Consider the following 26,264-nt stretch of genomic DNA (forward strand, 5'->3'; position numbering starts at 1 on the left):
AAGGAAATGGTTGGACTTTGAGTCCCTGACTTAGCTGGGCCACATCTCGTTTTTGTTTGGCTGCCATTGAAGGGAAAAAAGCATCAACTTACACGACTGCAATGAGGAGAAAGGAAATCGAGTAAAAGCGTCAACTGGTCACAGAATAAGAACGTGGCAGGAGGGAAAACCTGGAGCCACTGCGGTCCTCTGGGATTGGAGGTGGACACCCTGGAGATAAAGATCTCCTAAGCACAATAGTCCCAAAAACTCCCTAAAATGCCCCCCAGAGGGTGAAATACCATCAAACCCCAGCTAGATATAAAAGAGAGCAATGAAGAATCTTAATAAAAAAAAAAGATTTATTTTTAACAGAACACTATATTAAACAAAATAAGCTCTAAGGAGCACAAAAGGCAATACAGATTTAGGACAATCCAGGAGCAAACAATGTCCAAATACACCGTCCAGAAGAAGTCAAAAAACTGGACATGGCTCAAAATACCCAGAATTCACTGAAAAAAAGGAATGGATGATGTCAGTCAGTCCTATAGTGTGCAGGGTGAAGAGGAAAGCAGACCTTGTGGTGCTCCAGTGTCACTCTCACAGTCCTTGAGTCTCACAAACTGCGGTCTGTCCAACTAATACTTCATTATCCAGGACACCACAGGCTCATCCACCTGCATGTTCCTGAGATGACCCCTAACAGAGATGGCTGGATGGTACTGAAGACACTGGAGAAATCAAACAACATTATCATCACAGTGCTGCCAGCTTTCTCCATCCTGGTGGAGCAGACTGATAATTGCCTCCTCCACTCCATTTTTTGTCCAATAGGCCAACTGCAGTGGGTCAGGATGGTCAACCATAAGAGGGTTCATACAGACCAGGACCAGCCTCCCAAAGGCCTTCATGATGTAAGATGTCAGTGCAACTGGTCTGTAGTCTTTAGGTGAAGAGATGTCTGCCATTTTTGGAACAGGAACAATGCCGGATGTTCTCCACAGCAGCGGCAATTTCTGAAGCCTTAGAGACAAACTGAACAGGTGACAGAGGACACCACAGAGTTGATCAGCATAGGCCATAAGAACTTGAGGACTGTTAACATCTGATACCTGCTGTTATATTTGTAGTCAGAGGTGTGCAGAGTGAAGAGGAAAGCAGACAGGCCTGTTCCTTGTGGTGCACTCCAGTGTTGCTCACACAGTCCGTGAGCCTCATAAACTGTAGTTGGCCTGACTTGTAGTCCATCATCAGGACACCACAGGCTCATCCACTTGCATGTTTCTGAGATGACCCCTTAACAGAGATGGCTGGATGGTACTGAAGACACTGGAGAAATCAAACAACATTATCATCACAGTGCTGCCAGCTTTCTCCATCCTGGTGGAGCAGACTGGTAACTGCATCCTTCATTCCATTCTTTGTCCGATAAGCCAGCTGCAGTGGGTCCGGATGGTCTACCGTAAGAGGGCTCATACAGTCCACGACCAGCCTCTCAAAAGCCTTCATGATGTGAGACATCAGAGCCACTGGTCTGTACTCATTAGCTGAAGAGACATCTGCCATCTTTGGAACAGGAACAATGCAGGACGTTCTTTCTCCACAGCAGCGGCACTTTCTGGAGCCTTAGGGACAAACTGAACAGGTGACAGAGGACACCTCAAAGTTGGTCAGCACCAGGGCCCTCTTAATGCATGGGCACGCTGGGCAGTTGCCCAGGGACCCCATGCTAATCTATGTATGTTGTGACTTGCTGAGTGGTTGTGTAGGTAGGGACCCCAATGCACTGCTTTGCCTGGGGGGCCTATAATGCTGTAGACTGCTGGATTGACGCCGTCTCCAGCTTTCCCTGTCTGTAGCTTCCTCAGTTGTCTCCTCACTTGGTCTTCAGTTATTGACAGTCCACACTGATGGTCAGAGGTGCACTCACTACAAGAGGTAGGACTTGTTGATGCTGCAGGGATGGTGTTGGAGGGACTTGCTGTTGGAAGAAGGTGGTGGTGGAAGAAGGGAAAGTCTTTAAAAAAACTAGGGGGCTCTGCCCTCTGCTTTTTTTGTTCGCCTCGCCCACCCCGAGTTTGGTTTACCGGATATTCAATTTAAAGAGATTGTTATTTTCATGGGAATTGTTACATATGCATTATTTTCACTTTTACTTTAAAACTTTTGTCCTTTATTTACGGCCCCGGGTGCAGTTAAATCTCTTTCTCGCAGGACGTATAACTTTGCTCGCGTTGTGAATTGGCTGAATGCACGCTAAGGAGAAGCGGTTGGATCATCTGCTGACTTGCCGCTGCTGGCGAGCTGCGTATTCTGTTTGTCGTGCTGCGTGTCGATCATTTCAAAGCCTGTACAGCAGCTGTCATTTTGCAACTTTGCATCTCTGCCTCTTACATTGTGGGTTGCGAGAGGTTTGGCTGAACACACACTAAGGAATGGCAGTCGGATCATCTGCTGGCTTGCTGCTGTTGGCGAACTACGTGTTCTGCTTGTTCCATGTCATTGTTTTAAGAGCTGGGAGCACCTGAAGCGTGTCTGCCAAAAGCATTCCAAAAACTGCTAGGTTAGATGTCCGTGAACTTGTTTTAAATGTTGTCTCACTGCCTTGAAGAAGATCTCAGAAGATCACATCTCGTCCCTCCCTAGTCTTCCTCCCAAGATTTTTTTTTATAATAGAGAGACATATTCAGGGCCTTAGCTTTATCAGCACTCCCTTCTAGCGCCTGAGCCCTGGATTGTTTGCGGTTTACGCTCTGACGCCTCAGGCACGACACAAAAGAATTTACTGTTAAATGTTGGAATCTAAAGTGCAGACTTGGATCTTATTTTCTAGTAAAGTGAATATTTGTGAGTCACACTGTGAGCTGAATTCCCCCATAACAATCGTATAGTTAAAGTGCAGTTAATGTACCTGCATGTTGAAATGTCGTCCACACTGGGCTTGACTACAGACAGTACAGTTAACGGGTGAAACCGATGTTCTTAGCAACTACCTGGTAAGTGTGAAGCTTTTTGGTTAAAGGAAGAACTTCGACAAAAACAGAACAGTAGAATAGTTGGGAAGGACAAACTGTAATGTAGCGGTTCTTAAACTTCTATATTTCGCGTCCCCCTTTTCTACCTGGAATAATTCTGCGCCCCCCCGCATAATATAAGATAGATGAGAATAACCCCTGACACAACTAACAAAGGTATGCTACTCGTGCGGTGTTGCGGTATCCTCTCATTTTTACTTTCATAAGATTTGCATGTGTTCGGCTAACTTCGATGAAATATTTGCAATTTATTTTTTTTTAAAGTGCTTTAATAACTGTTAAACTACCTAGTGTGGTTTTTGGTAATAATTCTAATCCCAAAAACAAAGAATAAATTATTTATTCTTATTTAATTATTTTTTTATGTAAAGAAACGATTAAATACGTTTTAATTTTTAAAAATCTCGTAAACGAGGACACCGATGAAGTCGATCTGCGCGAGACGAACGTATTTTCGTCCGACAAATATTATACCGCTGTTAGCTGTACCATTAAAATAACCCAATATGCAGTAAATTATTTAACTCAATTTGGCAATATTGGCTACGCTGCCAATGTGGTGCAGTCGCGCCTAATTATCACCTGATCTACTGTTACCCGAATGTTCGCGACAGATACCGATACGTCTCGAACTTTCTGGATTGAAAATACGCGACTATAAAAGCAGCAGCAGTGGCGCCGCTCGTCAGCTAGTCATTAAATCTATGCCTTATAAATGTCCATCCATCCATTTTCTAACCCGCTGAATCCGAATACAGGGTCACGGGGGTCTGCTGGAGCCAATCCCAGCCAACACAGGGCACAAGGCAGGAACCAATCCTGGGCACGGTGCCAACCCACCGCAGGCCTTAGAAATGTTTTATTTTAATTTATAGATATAATGCATTCGTTGTGATTATATGCTTGCAAATTTAAATTTGAAATAAAAATGTAAAAAATAAATTTTGATGTCTTGTTCATTTATTCGAAGCCCCCCCTTGTACAGCTTCAGCGCGCCCCACAGTTTGAGAACCGCTGCCTTTACTTCACTACCAACACGTGCTCAACTGGAAGAATCCCAACCCCACCACTCTTAAGTGTCAGTGGGTAACCGATGTTCTGTACGACTTGAAATTGGAAACAATGAAATACTCACTTAGAGGATCTGTTCAAAACTTCTTTTTTTAAAATATCGAATCAATTACATTTTAGAACAAGCTTTAGAACAAGACCCTTCTGTCTAGCTACAGTTGCTGGCTCCTCTCTCTTTCTCTTGGCTGGCAGTTTTGATTGTTTAAAATTTTGACTTGACCGTGTGGAGTGTTATCCGTTTGTAATTAAAATCAATAAAAAATGAAAAAAAAAACCCAGAGTGGCTTATCCTATAGTAGTGAAACCAGAGGAAACCATCTGTAGCTGCGTCTCTCAGGCCAAGGAACGGTGGTTCCCAGGGTCTTCTAAAGACATCACGTGACAGGGAAGCAGTGACCTCCTTGTACTGTAGATATATATTCATTGATAGTTTTCACATTTTAGAGCAGGGGTCTCCAACACGTCGCTCGCGAGATACCAGTACCTCACAATCCCTTTCCAAGCAGCTCACCAAAGGGTTAATGAATCCTACATAAATTTGAAATCTTGATTAGTCAAATTAGGGGTGGGCGATCTTTCCAAAAAATCATTTTTAACACAAAATCGCGATCCACAATCTGAATTGCAATCTATCTTTTCAATGTGGCTTACACTTAAGAGAATATCCGGACTCAAACTCATTGAGACCTAAGTAACACTTTATTTTAAATATCAAACAAAGTTCAATTCAATTGTTCTCTCGTTCGCTAGCTAAGCGGAGTTAAGGGCCACGCCCCGAAGCTGGCGAGTGACTGAGAAGCCCCGCCCCCCTCGGCCTGCTGCGTGTTTCTTGAATTGACATTATAAATCGTTACTGAAAGCGCACTGTGATACACAGCGAAATGAGAGAAGTCGCAAAATCAACCGGAATGTTCAAGCAAATCATAGAAAAAAAAATCTAAATCCGTTAAGTCGTTCTCTCGTTTTAAGCGAACAGACAAAGAGACATTGGATTTTATATATTAAATATTAGTAAACCTTCACAATAATGTGCAGTTAAAGTCTCAAGATAATCCTCAGCTTTCTGTAGAGTCAGATAACTATAAGAATCTTCACCAAGCAGCTCTGAAAATGTCTGCTTAGTTTGGGTCTCCATACCTCTGCGAGTCTGACGTGAATGTCATGAAGTCAACGTGCAGAACAAGACTGACAGACGAACATTTAAAGGACTCCATCAGAGTGAACCTCAGTGGCTCCACTCCACCAGACACCTGCCTCTCTTGTTGAGTCATCTGACTAACTAAACAACACATCACACATGTAACTGGACCTGTGAATAAAGTGACACAGTGACATGTGACAAAATGACAAATGAATCTGTGGATTTGGAATTGCATTGTTTTGTGTTGACAGCATTCCTGTTTTAATTCAATAGTGTGAAATACACCAGAAAACGAATACAGACGTACAAAATGCACTTGCAGGTGAACTCAATATTTCTTATGATGTCCATCCATCCCGCTATATCCTAACTACAGGGTCACAGGGGTCTGCTGGAGCCAATCCCAGCCAACACAGGGCGCAAGGCAGGAAACAAACCCCAGGCGGGACGCCAGCCACCGCAGCACGTGCATACGGGACAATTTAGAATCAGCAGCGCACCTAACCTGCATGTCTTTGGACTGTGGGAGGAAACCCACGCAGACACGGGGAGAACATGCAAACACCACACAGGGAGGACCTGGGAAGCGAACCTGGGTGTCCTAACTTGGGGGCAAGCAGCGCTACCCACTGCGCCACCGTGAGTTGTGGACACTAACATTTTGCAAATGTTCAGGGAAAATAAGCTTATTCAATTTGTTTGGGGTGAAATAAGCTATGAGAATAAATGTTTAAAAGCATGAGTAGCTCTCGGTCATTTACATTTAGTAAAAGTAGCTCTCAGGGGAAAGAAGGTTGGAGACCCCTGCTTTAGAACATTACAACAATCTGGACGAGAACAGGCCTTTCAGCCCAACAAACATCACCGGTCCTATCCACTTAATTCTGTTGTAATGACATCAAGTTGAGTTTTGAAAGTCCCTCAAGTCCTCCAAACCCAAAATTCAGTAGGTTGTGTTTTGACTGGAGTTCTTTCCGTGGTTTATGGTTTTTTTTTGCCCTTTTCATTCATTTTTCTGTACTGTGTTTCTTCGGAGAATCCTTGGCTACTGCTGGTTGTTCATGGAGTCCCGAATGAAGCACAATACCTGCATTGTGAGGGAGCATCAGTTACGACACTATGGCCATGTGGAGCGATTCCAAGAGGGTGATCCGGCTCACAGGACCCTCATTGTTCAGGACCCGAGTGGCTGGACCAGGCTAATGGGACGCCCATGTAACACCTGGCAGCGGCAAATAGAAGGTCTTTTCCGGTGGGTGGGATTGAACCACATGTCTGCCCCGGGTGTTACCAACCAGGATCCTGACGTGGATCCCAGCAACGTGCTGTCCCAGTGCATGCTCCCCAACCTGACCTGTTGTTCATTTAGTCGATTATGTTTAATGTATTTTTGATTTTGGTTATATTTAAACCAAGTTTGTTTCAATATTCCCTGTATTTTGTGGCTGGTTCCCCAAGAGGCGGGGCCACCCGTCGATCACAATTGAGGGGCTGTTCCCAAGCACTATAAAGGCTGCTGGGTAATGCAGTCTCTCGCCGTTCATTGAATGCTCTTTGGTGGAGTGTGGTGTATCTCAAAGTGTTGCTATTGGATTTTATTGTTCTTTTTGTTTATGTCTTAGGCTGTGGATTTAGTATTTTTTGTTGGATCTAGTTTGCTTTTCGATTGTCTTCCCAGAAGAATGCAAATTCAAAAGAGAGAACTCCTTAACATACAGTGGTGTGAAAAACTATTTGCCCCTTCCTGATTTCTTATTCTTTTGCATGTTTGTCACACAAAATGTTTCTGATCATCAAACACATTTAACCATTAGTCAAATATAACACAAGTAAACACAAAATGCAGTTTTTAAATGATGGTTTTATTATTTAGGGAGAAAAAATCCAAACCTACATGGCCCTGTGTGAAAAGTAATTGCCCCTTGTTAAAAATCACCTAACTGTGGTGTATCACACCGAGTTCAATTTCCGTAGCCACCCCAAGGCCTGATTACTGCCACACCTGTTTCAATCAAGAAATCACTTCAATAGGAGCTGCCTGACACAGAGAAGTAGACCAAAAGCACCTCAAAAGCTAGACATCATGCCAAGATCCAAAGAAATTCAGGAACAAATGAGACCAGAAGTCATTGAGATCTATCAGTCTGGTAAAGGTTATAAAGCCATTTCTAAAGCTTTGGGACTCCAGCGAACCACAGTGAGAGCCATTATCCACGAATGGCAAAAACATGGAACAGTGGTGAACCTTCCCAGGAGTGGCCGGCCGAACAAAATTACCCCAAGAGCGCAGAGACGACTCATCCGAGAGGTCACAAAGATCCCAGGACAACGTCTAAAGAACTGCAGGCCTCACTTGCCTCAATTAAGGTCAGTGTTCACGACTCCACCATAAGAAAGAGACTGGGCAAAAACGGCCTGCATGGCAGATTTCCAAGACGCAAACCACTGTTAAGCAAAAAGAACATTAGGGCTCATCTCAATTTTGCTAAGAAACATCTCAATGATTGCCAAGACTTTTGGGAAAATACCTTGTGGACTGAGAGACAAAAGTTGAACTTTTTGGAAGGCAAATGTCCCGTTACATCTGGCGTAAAAGGAACACAGCATTTCAGAAAAAGAACATCATACCAACAGTAAAATATGGTGGTGGTAGTGTGATGGTCTGGGGTTGTTTTGCTGCTTCAGGACCTGGAAGGCTTGCTGTGATAGATGGAACCATGAATTCTACTGTCTACCAAAAATCCTGAAGGAGAATGTCCGCCATCTGTTCGTCAACTCAAGCTGAAGCGATCTTGGGTGCTGCAACAGGACAATGACCCAAAACACACCAGCAAATCCACCTCTGAATGGCTGAAGAAAAACAAAAACAAGACTTTGGAGTGGCCCAGTCAAAGTCCTGACCTGAATCCAATTGAGATGCTATGGCATGACCTTAAAAAGGCGGTTCATGCTAGAAAACCCTCAAATAAAGCTGAATTACAACAATTCTGCAAAGATGAGTGAGCCAAAATTCCTCCAGAGCGCTGTAAAGACTCATTGCAAGTTATCGCAAACGCTTGATTGCAGTTATTGCTGCTAAGGGTGGCCCAACCAGTTATTAGGTTCAGGGGGCAATTACTTTTCACACAGGGCCATGTAGGTTTGGATTTTTTCTCCCTAAATAATAAAAACCATCATTTAAAAACTGCATTTTGTGTTTACTTGTGTTATATTTGACTAATGGTGAAATGTGTTTGATGATCAGAAACATTTTGTGTGACAAACATGCAAAAGAATAAGAAATCAGGAAGGGGGCAAATAGTTTTTCACACCACTGTATTTTTGGTTTCTTCTGGACAATGATAAGATCAGTAAGAATTTAAATGGAGGCATTTTTTAATGTCTCGTGCTTCTCAGATGTTTCTCCTGAGAAACAAATAACACAGTAAGTCTCACAATCTTGAGTTTCAGCCGAGATCTCGGCAAAGTCTCACAAGGGACGTCTTGACACTTTATTGTGCAATTTGAAAGTTGTTCGCATTGTGTGCTCAGTAATGTCTGCTGAAATGCACAGGCAGTTGTTTGTGGTAATGCAAACACTTTACTATGATTACACAACTGTAGTCCTTGCTTCTGAATAATACTATTAGCTGCTCTTATTTATTTTGCTGGGGTCCAATAAGATCCCAGACATTCTACAGTAGAAGACAAGGCAGGCAGTATGACACAGTGGGTAAGCCTTTAGATGTCAAGCCCTGAGCTTATGTGTTCAAATCCCACTGCTGACACCATTCACCTAAGATCAAGTCGATTCACTTGCTTGTGAATTGGAAATTCAAAAGAAACGTAACCAATCATATCTCAGATGTTGTAAATCATCATGGATGAAGGCATCAGTCCAATAATAGGACTTGAAAGAGATTACAACAACATTAGAAAGATATCTCACAAAATATAGCATTGCTTTTCTAACCTAATTCTCAATTTTGACTCCTTTTACCTCAGTTGTATCTCATGTCTCCTTTTTGTTTTTCCTAAGGAATTTTAGGAGAAATATCTGTGACAAAGCTGATTCTTAAATAAAACATAAATGAGAATCTCTTATAAGTTTCATGAGTCATCAAAGATCAACCTTTGAGAAGTAGCATTTTCCCATGGGTTGTTTCGCTCTTTTGGCCATTTTGTTGTCTTTCAAGTTTTTTGTGAATAAATCTTCAATTCTATAAAGGTGTATATGGACTTGTCTCCACCCCCAGTAGTTACAGTGCTCCCCCTGGAGGATACACCTGGAGCGTTTTATTAATTTTTTAATTTAATTTTTAGTTTAAAAGCTCCATTTTGAGGCCTAGTCTGGCCTGCAGCCTCCCATTTGCCTAGAATAAGGCTTACCTGGGTGAGGCCTATATTGGGGCTTTCCAGTCAGGTTTCTGGCCTGTTTTTCATTGTGTTTTTCGAAGGTCTCACCTGGCTTTGTTATTTTGTCATCCCAGAATCATAACACATTGTTTTCTAAAGCCATCTTCAAGAGTATAGTTGTTATGTCCAGAACTGAATCCTATGTTTCTTTAAGAGTGTGGTACATAGTTGATTTCATACAAGACAAGGTGGTGGGATGGGAATAAGGGCTCTGGTGAACTGGGGGTTTGTGGAATAAAGAAACAAAAGTAAAAAAATAAAGGAAGAACGTTTGAAGCCAAAAGGTGTTAAATGAGTTTTTCTCTGGACACAGCAGTAGTCTAAGGAAGTACTACAGCTTTCCTGGTGGTCTTCATCTTAAAGGTTAGGAGTATTGCATGACAAAATGACAGCTGACAGGGTGGTCCAATCCCAGCAGACTGGGGTGTTAGTTTCATTAAATGTAGAGTGCTTCTAGATTTATCTTCTCAAAAAAAGCTAAAATGTCTCAGGATAAATATAAAACACCTATTTAAATAACAACACACTTGGGATGAATAAAGAAGAAGGGTATCATTAAAGTATTAAGAGAATAAACAAATAAGAAACAAAACTATCATTTCCCTCAGTGGGTCTAGGTATCCCATTTTTGGACTCCCCACTTGCACAATTCTTACGTTTCAGCTGGGGTTCCTTCCCATCTCTTTTTCTGCCAAGTTTTTAAATTGTTATGTTAACATTGTTGATTACTTAGTTTAGTTGTGTTATGTGTCATGTGTTTTATGGGTGGTCCCCCAAAAAGTAGGGCCACTTGCCCATTACCTTCAAGGGACTGCCCTCAGCCCTATAAAGGTGCAGACAAATCACAGTCCCTTGCGGTTCATTGAATGCACTTGCAGTGGTGGTGTGTTCCCCCGTGTATTTTGCCTTTTTCATTATTTTGTGAATTTCTGGATTTTTTTTTCACTTCTGTGTTTTTGGCTTCGTATCTTGGATTTGTGTTCGGGACATGTTTGCCTTGGATTGCCTTTGCCTTTTCAGACATTCCTTGTGGTGTTTTTTGTGCTCTTCAGAGCTTCAATGCTAAACAGAGCTTTTTCTTAATAATATGTTTTTTATTTTAAAAGATTTTACGTTGCCCTTAATGCGACCAGCCATGTTTTTGATGGTACTTCCCCCTCCTGTGGACATTTCGGTTATCTTTGGGACTTTCATGCTTGGGGTGTCGGTAAGTCATAACAATAACTACCATGTAACATGGAACACTGACTCTCCCTCCGGTCACTGCACCTTCTCCTTATGAGTCTAGATGCAAACGTTCTCTGCTCTGAGGCCAAATACAGTGAAACCTCGGTTCTCGAACATCAAATCGGGTTACGTCCAAAAAGTTTGCCAAACTTTTGCATCTGTTCACGACCACACACTCAGGTGACGAACAAGCCAGTTTCCCTACTGGTTCGTACGTGCCGATGATTTCCGCACGTGCTCAGTCTCTCTCTCTCTCTCACTTGCTGCACAAGGAATGCACAGGGAGAGCGAGCGAGCGAGCGAGAGAGAGAGAGAACGAGAGAGAATGTGAGCGAGCGAGAGAGAGAGTGTGAGCGAGAGCGAGCGAGAGAGAGAGAGAGAGAACGAGAGAGAATGTGAGCGAGCGAGAGAGAGAGAGAACGAGAGAGAATGTGAGCGAGCGAGAGAGAGAGAGAGAAGAGAGAGAAGAATGTGAGAGAGAGAGAGAGAAGAGAGAGAGCGAGAGAGAGAGAGAAAGAGAGAGAATGTGAGCGAGGGAGCGAGAGAGAGAAAGAGAGAGAATGTGAGAGAGCGGCGAGAGAGATGAGAGAAGAGAGAGAAGAGAGAGAGAATGTGAGCGAAGCGAGAGAGAGAGAGAACGAGAGAGAATGTGAGGAGCGAGCGAGCGAGAGAGAGAGAGAGAACGAGAGAGAATGTGAGCGAGCGAGCGAGAGAGAGAGAGAGAGAGAGAGAGAGAGTGAGAGAGAGAGAGAGAACGAGAGAGAGGGCTGGCTGCGTAAGGCCGAGAAGGCAGGTAAAGAAGGCACCGGGCTTGTTTTTAAAGAGACTGATTCGAGAATTCTCTGTTCAAGGTGTTCTCAGTGTTATTCCATGTTTTTACATTAGTTTACTTTTACACTGTGCAGTCTTTGGTGTAATTAACTATATTTGTGCTTAAAAAAATATATTTACATACAGCTCGTACAGCCCGGAACAGATTAATTGTATTTACATACAATCCTATTGGGGAAATTACTTTGGGTCACGACCAAATTGGGTTGCGACCAGAGTTTTGGAATGAATTACGGTCGTGACCCAAAGTTCCACTGTAACAACAACAACAACATTTATTTATATAGCACATTTTCATACAAAAAAATGTAGCTCAAAGTGCTTTACATAATGAAGAATAGAAGAATATAAGACACAGAAAATAAAATAAGTCAACATTAATTAACATAGAATAAGAGTAAGGTCTGATGGCCAGGGGTGGACAGAAATAACAAAAAAAAAAAACTCTAGACGACTGGAGAAAAAAATAAAATCTGTAGGGAGTCCAGACCATGAGACCACCCAGTCCCCTCTGGGCAATCTACCTAACATAAGTCAAACAGTCCTCTTTGTATTTAGGGTTTTCATGGAAGGACTTGATAATGATGGTCATGTAGACTTCTGGCTTTTAGTCCATCAATGTTAGAGCATCATGTTGCTTTGAGTAGGGGGTGGTGGTGCAGGCCGCCACCACAAAGAAAACGGAAAAAGAAACAGAAAGATGGTTTCTGTACATGGTTGGGCAGTCCTCATTGGACACAGGGAGACAAGGCTAGAATTTCTTCAGACAGCACTTGGTGTGCCATCACCATTGAGCTCTCTATAACCTTTAAAGGACTGACCTTCTCAAGCAAACTGTTAACTGCCTGCTCTCGTACATAAGCAACCTAAGGCCATGTCACATTAGGCGACTCTCCCAGCAATGTTCAGTTGTAGCCTTTATTTACAAAATCGCTGCCAATTGGAGGCAGTTGGTGGTCCGCTCTGATGAAGCTGATTGTCTAATGTGACATACCCAGCAAATGAGATCAACTAGGCTGTGACTGGGTAGGGAAAAATCAGGCAGGTTTGTGCGAGAGTTGAGAACCAATGAGCATTCAGCCAGCGGTACAATGCCTAAAATGTAGCGCCGAGGAATAGGGAACATGCGTGTTTTGAAGCTCACAAATAGAAGAGAAGCTTGTCTCTCTGATGTCTGATGGAAAAACTGGAAGTGGTCACCCTTAAACTTTCTCATATACTCAGATATGGGGATGGATATTTGAAGAGTAAACCGCAAGACAATGATTATATTTGTATATTATGTACATTACAGAACCATCAACAACAAATCAAATCAAATTAATAATATACTGAACAATTATTATAAAAGTAAAGGTGCATAAATCGGACTCTGAAACTGCATGAATAAAAAGGTAAAGTACCACTTCCAGTTGATAGAAATCTACGTTTTGTACCTAATACTTCTATGCAAAATTTGGTTGACCAAAGTGAAAGCGTCCTCAAGTTATCGTGTTTACACACACACACACATAATTCCAAAAATGCTATTTTCAGACTCAGGGAGGTCTAAAACATTGAGATTCATTAAAATCCATCCATCGTCTAACCGCTGAATCCGAATAGGGTCACGGGGGTCTGCTGGAGCCAATCCCAGCAAACACAGGGCACAAGGCAGGAACCAATCCTGGGCAGGGTGCCAACCCACTGCAGGACACACACAAACACACACCAAGCACACACTAGGGCCAATTTAGAATCGCCAATCCACCTAACCTGCATGTCTTTGGATTGTGGGAGGAAACCGAGCGCCGGAGGAAACCCACGCAGACACGGGAGAACATGCAAACTCCACGCAGGGAGGACCCGGGAAGCGAACCCGGGTCTCCTAACTGCGAGGCAGCAGTGCTACCACTGTGCCACCGTGCCGCCCCCTCATTAAAATCTCAACATCAAATTTTTGGCCAATTACAATACTCTCCCTATTCTTCGTATACAAAAAAGTCTAAAAAAAAAAAAGAAAGAAAAAGAGCCGCGACTAAACACACCACAGCTGTTAACCCTTTGGACAGAGCTGGCTCCGTCAAGCAGCATGCTATTGGCTGTCAGCAAAAGGGGGCGGTACAGTTGGTGAATGTGACACAGAATGCAATTTTTAGTTATGTAATTTGTCATGGTGCAGTGTTGAGATCTGCGATTAGCAAATCTGACATGCCCCGCAACAAAAAGACACGTAATTTGACATCATGGGCTTTAATGGTGTTATCCCCAAGCATTATTCAAGCTTGGAATTCTAAGCAATTCCGGTTATCCTCGAGTCAGACTTGGCGTGACGTTTTAATGAGCCACTTTACATTTTTAAGCCCAAACGATGCTCAAGACATTATCCTAGTGGATAAAATAACATAAAGCCACAGAAATCAAGAATATTTTTATGCATTTTTTCACTCTAAGGTAGCTCATTAATATTCATGAGTAGGGCGGGGGCCTCCAATTAAAAATACCGTGGCACACGAAAAGACGTAAAAGTAGTTTTAGAACAAACTGAAACTGAACCACTGCTCAAATTGAGCAATAAAGATGACAACGTGAATTAGAAATCAGACACTGACATGGAAAGTGAAACTGATGTAGGATGCGGCACTGTATGACCAATCCGCCATGATATGAATTCAGTAATGTGAAGCTTCAGTAGATGTGTGATGAAAAGGCAAAATAATTGCTATGGAGTGCAAGGCTAGCAAGACATGAACCCCCAAAGCAGTGTCCACAATGTGTCAACTGCCAGTGTTTGTGTCATGAGAAATATGGAAGTCAGTAAGCCTACAATAACACAAGGGGCAGGTCAGGCACTGCCATTCTGCTCTCTAGTGTGCAAACAACAGAAAAAACATAAGAAAAGTGTGTAAAGAAACACGCTTGTACAGTCACGATTGCAACGTTGAAGTGTGCGTTGGTGACTGTCTCATCATGTATCCCACAAAGGACATGTCCTAAATCTGCATTAGTACAGCAGTGGACACAAGACAGACCTTTTCTACTGTATTTATGTTGATGTGTTTGGTGTTTATATGTTTCTGTTATACGGAATAACATTTTACTCATTAAAATAAATTCAGCACTATTGGATCATTTCTCTGTGGCAAATATAACAGTAAGGAGGCCACTTTGGGCAATGTACTACAACTAACGGCTTGACAGCACAGTGGCCATTGCCCTGATAAGGTCAACATATTCCCCTCTCTACCAATTAGAGACTTCTCTGTCTACGAGGGTTCATGTATGCTGCTTAGCATCCTTCCGTCCATTTCAGACTGTTCTCTTGCCCTGATGCCTTCAGTTTCTATTGCAGGGTCACCACGTATACCAACAGTGCCTACCACCCCCAGTTTATTCCTATTGGCATGCACTTAAGCCCTTGGTAAACTTTTCCCCAGCTACATAACCCTCTACTAGTCCCAACCAGAAAAGTGAAATATTTGACATGATTAGACAGTTTCCCATGAGGCCATAGTCATAAAGACCATGAAGATGGCATTAACAAATAACTTTCTAATGCGTCCTTTTAAATGAAGGGTGTCGTTCCAACACAGAGTTGTATTAGCAGATGATTGACAAGGCTGCCAATTCCTATAAGTGACGAGTATTATGTGATTAGGGTGGCATGGTGGTGCAGTGGTAGCACTGCTGCCTCGCAGTTAGGAGACCCGGGTTCGCTTCCCGGGTCCTCCCTGCGTGGAGTTTGCATGTTCTCCCCGTGTCTGCGTGGGTTTCCTCCCACAATCCAAAGACATGCAGGTTAGGTGGATTGGCAATTCTAAATTGGCCTTGGTGTGTTTGTGTGTGTCCTGTGATGGGTTGGCACCCTGCCCAGGATTGGTTCCTGCCTTGTGCCCTGTGTTGGCTGGGATTGGCTCCAGCAGACCCCCGTGACCCTGTATTCGGATTCAGCGGGTTAGAAAATGGATGGATGGATGGATTTTGTGATTAAGTAAATTAGCCATTAGGGATGTTGAAACTGAATAAACTGTGCCAACCCCAAAAACAAGTAATGTCTTTTTTCTATTTTTTAGGGTCCACAAAATTCACACATCAGAAGATGGAAGATTTGGACAAAGTCCTTCCTCTGTCAACTCTACAGAACCACGTGCTGCTAGATGGCATTGCCAAAAGGTAACGTCCACTGTATATTAGGAGACCAATCTTACCATTAACTCATGATTTTAAAATTCATTTAGAATGGTTTTGGTTCATTGGGGTTAGTGCCTGTTCTTGTCAAGTCAAGTACAATACAATACAATTTATTTTTTGTACAGCCCAAAGTCACACAAGTGGAGCAATGGGCTTTAACAGGCCCTGCCTCTTGACGGCCCCTCAGCCTTGACTCTCTAAGAAGACAAGGAAAAACTCCAAAAAAAAAACCCCTTGTAGGGAAAAATGGAAGAAACCTTGGAAAAGGCGGTTCAAAGAAAGACCCCTTATCATGTAGGTTGGGAGTGCAGTGGGTGTCAAAAAGAAGGGGGGGTCAATACAATACAATACAATTCACAGAACAGAGCACAAGTAATCCTCAATACAATATAAAAATAACAATCTTAGAAGTACGGAGTAGAATTTAACAGTAGATGATATCACATAATATGATTTGGATTTGTTTAGAGTCAAGTCAAGTGAAGTTTATCATCATGTGTTCATAGTACAAGAAATGTGGAGGTACATGACAGAGAAGGGAGATCTGGAGAAGTATGTGAGGATAAGTTAGGAAATGTATTAGGGTGCCTACACGAGGGAGATGGAGTGAAGGGATAACAGATGGATTAGCAGTTATGGTTGGGTTACATCAAGGATCTTCATTAAGCCCATCCTTAAGATCATCCTTAAGCTTTTGCAGATGCCATTGTGCCATGTGGCATCTGTAAGTATATTCTGAAAAGGAAACTAATGACAGCCACTCCCTAGCTCACCCTCTGTTTTAATATCTGCCATCTGGAAAGTTCTACCATAGACCCACCACTCACTCCACTTGCTTCTTGGACAGCTTCCTCCCCCAGGCCATAATGTCACTTAATTCCCAGTAACCTGGGGCCTCATGTATAACGCCGTGCGTAGAACTCGCACTATAATATGGCGTAAGCACAAAAGCCGAAATGTGCTTACGCACAGAAAAATCCAGATGCAGGAATCTGTGCGTACTCCAACTTCCACGTTCTTCCGTTACATAAATCCCGATCAGCGTGAAAACTAACGCTCATGCACGCGCATTATGTAATGCCCCAAATCCTCCCAGAATTACGCCTATTTGAATATGCAAATCAATATAAATCGCCCTTAAGCGCAGCCTTCTGTGAAAAGACAATGGGAAAAGCACGGGGAAAATATAAGAATTTCAGCGAATACCAAGTGGAGGCAAAGGAAAAACATACTATTTGTTCAAATAAACCGTGGTATAATCAACAAAAGGAAGTTGATCGAGTGACATAGCGTGTTGGAGAAAGTTGAAAGCTCACATTCACAAAATCGCACAGTGCCGGAAATAAAAAAGAAGTCACATATCAAAGTCGCCGTGAAAAGAAGAGTTGTAAGCCCACTGTCTGAGTGTCATATGAAAGCTTATTAGGGTACAGAGAAAAAAGGCACACGGTGGGGAAAAAGCACGAAATGTCAACTTCAATCTCGACATTTCCACTTTAATCACGTAGTTTATTTTGTCATTTAGTAGAACATTATAAACTTCATCTTAAAATCATTTAATTAACCAGTTTCTCAAATCACATCGTAATTAAAGTAGCACGTTAAATGCTTTGTTTTGTATGTGATCTTCTATGTGCTCTGTGTGTGTGAATCACTACTTGCTTCTTAAACCGGCTCTCTTCCTCCAACTGGACACAGAGTCCATGACATTCGTGATATTACAGCTCTCTGAATAACTAAAATACTGAGATGTATACGTGATATCATTTTCATGATGATAGGAGTTAAAACACGTTATTAAACATGAGTTTCACTTCGATGAAATAATTTATTGTCGAAATTTGTCGCTGCGTTTTAGCTGTCTTGTTATTTTCTCTTTCTGTGTTATATTCAATATATATTGGCGTAGCCGTCACTGCAGTCCTTGCTTTTCTTTCCCCAAGTAACCGATCGCCACACAATCAGCTCTGTAATAGACGTTAAGCCATCTGTAAGCTTAGCGCCGATTCTTCAAAACGTTTAAAGAACATTGAAATATCTTCGTAGTACATGTTTAATTATTCTATCCTTCACGACACTCCCAGTGAAGAATATAGATTATTTAAACGAAGTTAAAGTTTTATGTGTATAATTAAACAAATATATTTTGCTGCATTTCACCTTAAAAATGATATTGTCATCATATGTAAATACGCGCTTTATAAAGTGGCTCAGGTTGTGAGATATTATAACTGTAGTACAAGTTTACAGTGAGGTGATTGTACTTATAAGTCCAAACCGTTCTACAAGGAGCACTTGATTGAGTGCATTTAAAGTTCTTGGGATTAAACTGTTTCTGAACTGCGAGGTCTGTACAGGAAAGGCTTTAAAACGTTTTGCAGTGGCTGAGACAGCGTGTCCTTAAAGCTGTATACCGATAATTCTCTTTCCGATCAGCTGCTGCTGTGATTCACACTCAGATACAGTGATATAAATACTCCGAGTCGTGCAGTGAGAGAAATATGGAAAAAGATGATCCGCTGTGGCAACTCCTAACGGGAGGAGCTGAAAGAAGAAGAAGAAGAAGAAATAGAAGTGAGAGTAACAACGCTAAAGCAGTTATGGTATTTGGAATACTATGGCTGTTCCCTGAACCATTATATTGTTACGAGTTAATTACAATCAGATATTACACTAATAAACAATATGCGGTTAGTTTCTGTGTATTTATAAAGCCGCGTCATGAAAATAATGAGTAATCACACAAGAACAGTACCATTGCTTTGATGCTGGGTGCCGCCAGTTTGCAAAACCGAGCGGAGAACTTGCGTACGACAAGGCATGAGGTACCGTGGAAAAGTGCGTGGCTTTACGCCAAGTGTTGGTTTTATACATCGCGATTTGAACTTGGAAACGTTCTTACGCAACATTTCTGTGCATACGCACCGTTTATACATGAGGCCCCAGGTCTTACCTGCCCTGCACTGTATACTGTACCCACCTGCTGGTTTATGTGTAATTGTACTGTATGTTACTTTTTTATTCATAATTACTGTATTTATTTATTTATATTCTGCTACTCTTTTTTATTTAATGTATTTATTTATACATCCCTGCAAGTGTAGCGCAAGAATTTCACAATGCTTTCGCAGCATATTGGACAATTAGATTCTCTAATCTCTACTAATGTTTAGCCACTGAGTTCATACCTGCGTTTTTATGAACATTACCATATCGTCATCCCAAAAGACCTTGCTGGGTGTCTTTAGTAAATTTCTGATGTCACCTATGATCAATGGTTCTTTTCACAGGCACACAGATGTCTGCACATTTCAAGTATATATCTCTGCTGCGTAGGTGGAGTGGAGTTGACTCCAATGGGCAGTCTAAGTAGGTGGAGTTGACTCCAATGGGCAGTCCAAGTAGGTGAAGTTGATAGGTGGAGTTGACTCCAATGGGCAGTCCAAGTAGGTGAAGTTGATAGGTGGAGTTGACTCCAATGGGCAGTCCAAGTAGGTGAAGTTGACTCCAATGGGCAGTCCAAGTAGGTGGAGTTGACTCCAATGGGCACCAACAGAGTCCAGCTGTAGACCTCCAGAGCTCTGCCCTTTTACACTTCGTTTAAGATTGTTAAGAAGGGTTGTGGGAACCATATCTGACTCAAATAATGGCAAGTACTGTAAAGTAAGTTAGCTTCATTTATTTGGAGCTCCAGGATGGAGGCTCTGGACCATAGAGATACCAAACTCACACATTATTGATGAATTCCATTACAATATTTAACCAGTGTAGAAAATGGGTAGATGGATGGATAGGTGGTGGTGAAGGCAAAGCTTCAGACAAACTGGCAGTAGGAGCTGTGAGTCCCACAGAGGCCACAAGTTTCTTTTATTTATTGAAACTGGATGCTCCAGAATTACTCAAGTGTTAGTTTTCCACCAATCACGTAACTCAAATATTATGCATTTTATTGGGTTAGACGTGTGCACCTGTTACCGTTCAATGACTTCAATACTCATTCTGAACACAGCAACTCCATATCCCTCGGATTAAACTGAGTCTTCTTTAATTCCGAAAGTATAAATGCTGGTCTTCAGATTTAGATGGCTGGAGCTAAGACAAAGCCTGATCTCTGATACAAGTTTTAATGTATGAGCAGCGACCCTAAAAATTGTTAAAAAAAAATTGTTGCAAATCTTCAAACTCCTCTCCTTGAGATGCCTGAGAGTCTTGAGAGCTTCTCCCATTCCTGTTAACATTTTCTGGACTCGTCTTTCCTTACCATGTCTAAAGCTTCTTTAATTTTTTTTCCTAGATGTATCCCATGGTAGCCAATCTTCTTCACTTCAGTCTCAATTTTAATTCCAGGAACAAAAATGTAGTTACTGGGAGCAAAATCTAATGGGTATAGTAGGTGAGACGCAATAACCAAATTGTTTTGGGTCAGATACTCTTTGACTGACAACACGGTTTGTAAAGGTGTGCTGTCATAGTGCCTTTTCTTCTTCATGTTCTTCTTTTTCTTTTTCTTCTTCATCTTCTTCGTCTTCTTTTTCTTTTTCTTCTTCCTCTTCATCATCTTCTTTTTCTTCTTCTTCTTCTCCTCCTATCATGGTGCAAAATCCAATTCTGTGTGGGAAACCTCTCCAGCTGTTTTTTTTCCAGATGCTTCCTTTTTTTGATCTTATATATGGATTTATTAAAAACATTCCATACAATCAAGTGAAACTTAAGAAAACTAAATTCAAATCAATCCCCACCCATGAGAAAGAGAGAAAGGCCAACAGTCAGAGTAAAACTATTTAGAGTAGTAAAGTGAGAAATGAGTCTTTTCCCCCAATTTAAATGCGTATTCTAAAATGTTATTAATCAAATCCTGCCAGGTTTTCAAAAAGTTCTGCACAGATCCTCTAAGTGAGAATTAGATTTTTTCCAATTTCAAATAATATAAAACATTAGTTACCGACTGACTTAACAGAGGTAGGTTAGGATTTTTCCAGTTGAGTAAGATAAGTCTATGTGTTAATAGTGAAGTAAAGGTCATTACAGTTTGTGTGTCCTTCTCCGCTTTAAGCCCCTCTGGGAGTCCACCACACACCGCTATTAAGGAGTTAGGAGTCCATCCTTGAGGACACCTCATGTCGCTGTCTGTGAGGAGCACACATTTTATAATGTCGAAAAGCGAAGCCATCATTGTCTCTTGAAAATCTGCCATGTTGGTTTCTGCCACTCGGCGCACTGATTAAACAGCATACGACCCCTAGTGGCATATTCGAGAACTACACCCTGCTCCTGTGACGTTGATTTCATTCCTGGGTCCCTCCTCGTATTTGCTGTGCCTGATCGGAAGCCTGGTGCTAATTGAGTTTTAACAGGGAGTGCATGAGCTTAGTTATGGCAGACTCTCTTCTTATTTTGTCGGTGTTTTCTTGCGTGCATTTCCAATGTAGCAGGCCCTGTAATAGATGAGGGCTCAGAAAATGAACACGTAAACTGAATATTTAACGAATAAGCATGTGTGAAAGGGAACTGGTTTATAAGGTAGTGGTATCTGTTGCCACAGATCATGAAGTGTATTAAAAAATGCCTTAGCCAAAATAAAAAAAGAAAGAAAATGAACAGATAAAGACATTCCAATGGCTTTTATTAATCTTCTTCACTTGGATCATTTCACTGGACTTTAACAGGTCAAATGGTAATATTTCTGTGTCGAAAGGTTCCTCCTTTTGCCTATTATTGCATAGCAGAGGACTGTGGAAAAAGAAGAAATAGTTTTTCCATGTTGTACTTGTATATTAATTCCATTGGCCTTTTGATGTTTTCACTCCTGCAGCGAGAACTCCTAACAGGGTCAGGCTGTTCCACATAAACCTGATGGACCTTTTCATGTGTGTTCTGCACTCCCAGCTTTCGTAAACAAATGCAAATTCTTACTTAGTGTGCTATAAAGTTAATTATAGATGTATACCTTGAACAGAAAGGCCAAGAAGAGAAAAAATGGATACCTTACAAGGAGATTAATGTAATGATGTGTAGGCTCTGCTGTAAGATGATCTGAAGATCAGGACGCTGCTGGAAATTAATGTTTCACTTAAATATATCAAACACATGGAAATAAAAAGCAGATGCAAATACAAAGATTTAGAGTTCTGCTACTTGTTAATGATACAGGAGCCAAGATGAAAAGTCATAAGACATCTTGTAGGGCAGGGGTGTCAAACTCCAGGCCTGGAGGGCCGCAGTGGCTGCAGGTTTTCATTCTAACCCTTTTCCTAATCACTTTTCACTAATCAACTTCTTTTCCCTTCACTTTCATAGCCCTGTTTTTAAGGATTCAGTCCTCTGAATTGATTCTTTTCTTCATTAAATGGCAGCCAAACAGAAATGAGACGTGAAACGAGCCAACAGATGACCAGCTAAACTGGGATTTCAAACGCCAACCAATTTTCACTCCCACCAGTCTCTTAATGAGAAGCCAATTTTCGGTGTTAATTAATCTCGTTATTTAATTCCACAGCTTGTTGCTGCTCTCATTCTGCCACAGCAGGCATTTCCAAAACTGTTGAAGTTTTGGTGACCTGAGAGATCAACCTTCACCTTTCTTTAATTTCAGATATTGTGAGATGGGCACAGGTGAGCTGGTCACGTGGCAGCTCGTTTTGTGTCTCATTTTTATTTGGCTGCTAATTAAGGAAAAAGAGACAACTAAGAGGCCCGAGTCAAGTTAATTTAAATTAAGGCAAAAATAAGTTCATTAGCAGTTAAAACGGGTCACTAATTAAGAAGATGGTTAGAATGAAAACCTGCAGCTACTGCGGCCCTCCAGGACTGAAGTTCGACACCCCTGCCTTAATTGTTTCTTTTTCCTTAATTAGCAGCCAAACAATAACGAGGACCAGCAAACTGAGTCCATCAAACAATATCTGAAAATAAAGAAAGGTGAAGGTCTCAGGAATGTTGATCTGCTCAGATCCCCAAAACATTTTCACAGTGCGATTAAAAAAAAAAAAATCCACAATTTCGGAAATGTCTGTAATGCACCACAAGAGCAGCAACAAGCCACAGAATTAAAGAACGGGTTTAATTAACGACAAGACTCCGCGCCTCAATAAGCAGCTGGTTGGAGTGAAATTGGTTGGAGTTTGAGGCTCTGACTTAGTTGGTCTTCTGTTGGCTCCCTCACTTCACATTTCATTTCTGTTTGGGTGCCATTTAAGGAAAGAAATGAAGCAAATCAGAGGAACGATGAAGAAACTCAGGGGAACAAATCTTAAAAAAGCAATTCAATCAAAATGAATTCACAAGAAGTTAATTAGCAGCACAAACAGGACACTCATTAAAAAAAGGAAGAAACTGGTTAATAAGCCATCCTTTACTAGAACCCGGGGCACTCTGTGTGTTCGTGTTTAGGGCTTTGGGGCTCGCTGACTCCTCTGGTTCTATCACATGATTCTGCATTTATGGGGTGTACTGATGAGATAGAGCAGGGGTGTCGAACTCCAGGCCTGGTGGGCCGCAGTGGCTGCAGGTTTTCATTCTAACCCTTTTCCTAATCAGTGACTGATAATCCACTGCATCCACTGAACAGTGTCATCTCCAGACAGAGGAGTAGCTTTTGTCACCGTCCTGCTCCACTGACAGACTGAGGAGATCGTTCCTCCCCCCACACTATGCGACTCTTCAGTTCCACCCGGGGGAGTAAATGCAAACATTAATTTTATTTTAATTCTTTTCATTTTTATTACTATTTAATTTAATATTGTTTCTTTGTATCAGTATACTGCTGCTGGATTATGTGAATTTCCCCTTGGGATTAATAAAGTATCTATCTATCTATCTATCTATCTATCTATCTATCTATCTATCTATCTATCTAATTCACTTTTTCCCCATCACTTTAATAGCCCTGTTAGGAGAGTTCAGCCCTCTGAATTAATTCCTTTCTTCATTAAATGAAAGCCAAGCAGAAATGAGATGTGAAACAAGTCGACAGATGACCAGCTAAACTGGGGCTTCAAACTCCAACCAATTTCCCTCCAACCAGTTTCTTAATGAGAAGCCAATTCTTGCTGTTAATTAAACCTGTTATTTAATTCCATGGCCTGTTGCTGCTCTCATTCTGCCACAGCTGTTGTTGTTCTGTTCTTTCTAAGAGCATCAATGTCAAGATGTTCTGGTGACCTGAGAGATCAACCTTACCAAGACCATCACCTCTCTTTAATTTCAGATATTGTGTGATGGGCACAGGGGAGCTTGTTTTGTGTCTCATTATTGTTTGGCTGCTAATTAAAGAAAAAGAAACAACTATGGGGCCCGAGTCAAGTGCATTAAAAGAAGGAATCAGCAGCAAAAACTGGTCACTAATTAAGAAGACGGTAAGAATGAAAACCTGCAGCCACTGCGGCCCACCAGAACTGGAGTTTGCCACCCCTGAGATAGAGTATAAGACTCAGGTGAAGAACTTTTAATTTGGTGCAGAAAGAAATGTCTACAAGTTACCATCATCAGCAAAACCAGTTATTGACTTCTGCAACCCCAAAGAGCCTCTGCGTCTGGGAGAGGAGGTAGAGGTGGTCCGCTCCTACAAGTGCTTGGGGCTCCACATCAATGACAGATTGGTCTGCTCTAATAACACAGAGGAATAGGAGAGGAAAGGGCAGAGCTGACTCTTATTTCTTAGGAAACTGCATTCATAGGAGAAAGGTCATAGATAGATAGATAGATAGATAAGAAAGGCACTATATAATAGATACTGTAGATAGATAGATAGATGGACAGACATAAACTATCTATCTATTATATAGTGCCTTTCAAATCTATCATCTATCTATCATATAGTGCCTTTCATATCTATCTATCTATCTATCTATCTATTATATAGTGCCTTTCATATCTATCTATCTATCTATTATATAGTGCCTTTCAAATCTATCATCTATCTATCATATAGTGCCTTTCATATCTATCTATCTATCTATCTGTTATATAGTGCCTTTCATATCTATCTATCTATCTATTATATAGTGCCTTTCATATCTATCTATCTATCTATCTATTATATAGTGCCTTTTATATCTATCTATCTATTATATAGTGCCTTTCATATCTATCTATCTATCTATCTATCAAACTGATCACACAGTATTGATTTGTACTTGTTAGATTTTACCTTGGTACTCAGTGACCCTAAACCACACCATGAAGGTGCATTTTGCGTTATACCAGAGCCACTAGTAGACTTTACACACATAATGAACATTCAATCTGCACTCTTTTTTGGTGCGTGCCATGCTTGTATTCATCTGCTTGTTGAGAGCAGGTTTAGGGTTACCTCACCTTGCTGTATTCCACTGCTCTATAGACCATTGCTTGTATTCCCTACACCACTTCATCTAAAAGGTCAATACATGAATTCCTGAAAGAGGTTGATCAATGCCACCCTGACCGTAGCGCCCCATTTAGAAAGTTCCACAATGCCCCGACAAGCAACTTCCTTGGAGGACCAGCAGATTTTGTGTCAACCCAGCACTTTTCAGAGCAGACATATAGTGCTAGATAACAACACTTCAGAACAGAGGTGGCACTCTCTGTGCCCATTATGATGTCGGCCATTCACCATTGACTATTGTATTTGGGCTTTTGCCAGGTTCCTGGGCCTCGACTGCTGTGTGATGGCATCAAGTTATCTTTAGCAATGGGCCTCACTTTTCTCGAGGGGTTGAGGATCACAGATTTGCATAAAGATCATAAGTAGACGACAAGGCTCTCCAGATGTTCCAGAAGTTTTAAACTACACAATGTGTGTCATTATATGGTGTGTCTTCTATAGCTGTCAGTTCCAAACACAACTCGGGTCCTTTCTCAGGTGTGTTTGACATACTAGGAGACCAAGTACAACATGTGCAAGTGGATGGTGGCATTCAGCAATTCTTCATTAACTCTTATTGGTTTGTCCCTTTCCTAAAGTAACCCCCCAAAACCCTAGTCACTAAATAATGGCTTCTTCTAAGAGAGATTTATCCTACAGTATGTATCACCTTGTTCTTTGTTAGAATTTGTGTAATCCATTTAAGCGTAGCAAAGGGGCCTGAGGTTATCTCAGCAGCACTCGGCACACAATATAAATCAGTTCTTGACACCCGGTACATTCATGCACACACCCGCGCTTGCTCATCCTGCGTTAATTTAGTGCTGCCAGTTAACCTGACATAAATATTTTTAGGACATCAGAGAAAAAAATGTGGGCAGTACATACAAACTCCGCACCACTAGCAGCCAAATTTCTATAGTGTCGCTCTAAAGCCTTTCAAGTCGACTATATAATCAAACACTAAGGTCCAGTCCATCTGAGCAATCTGCTTGGCCAATTGGGCTTTGCTGTGATTGGGCAATGTCATTCGTTAAAGGGGTGGACCTCAGGGGTCAGTTGATGT

The 26,264-nt window shown here is 41.6% G+C and overlaps 1 protein-coding gene across 2 annotated transcripts in view; it reads left to right on the forward strand.

Annotated features, from left to right (window-relative positions):
* The window catches only part of LOC120523249 (lamin tail domain-containing protein 1-like), a 167,509-nt gene that overhangs the window by 77,013 nt on the left and 64,232 nt on the right, over positions 1 to 26,264 (forward strand). For both annotated transcript variants that reach the window (XM_039744372.1, XM_039744383.1), the window contains exon 2: positions 15,735 to 15,834. In XM_039744372.1, the coding sequence (XP_039600306.1) occupies positions 15,735 to 15,834 (100 nt within the window). The remainder of the gene's footprint in view (positions 1 to 15,734; positions 15,835 to 26,264) is intronic.

The sequence above is a fragment of the Polypterus senegalus genome, chromosome 1, assembly GCF_016835505.1.
Source record: "Polypterus senegalus isolate Bchr_013 chromosome 1, ASM1683550v1, whole genome shotgun sequence".
NCBI lineage: Eukaryota > Metazoa > Chordata > Cladistia > Polypteriformes > Polypteridae > Polypterus > Polypterus senegalus.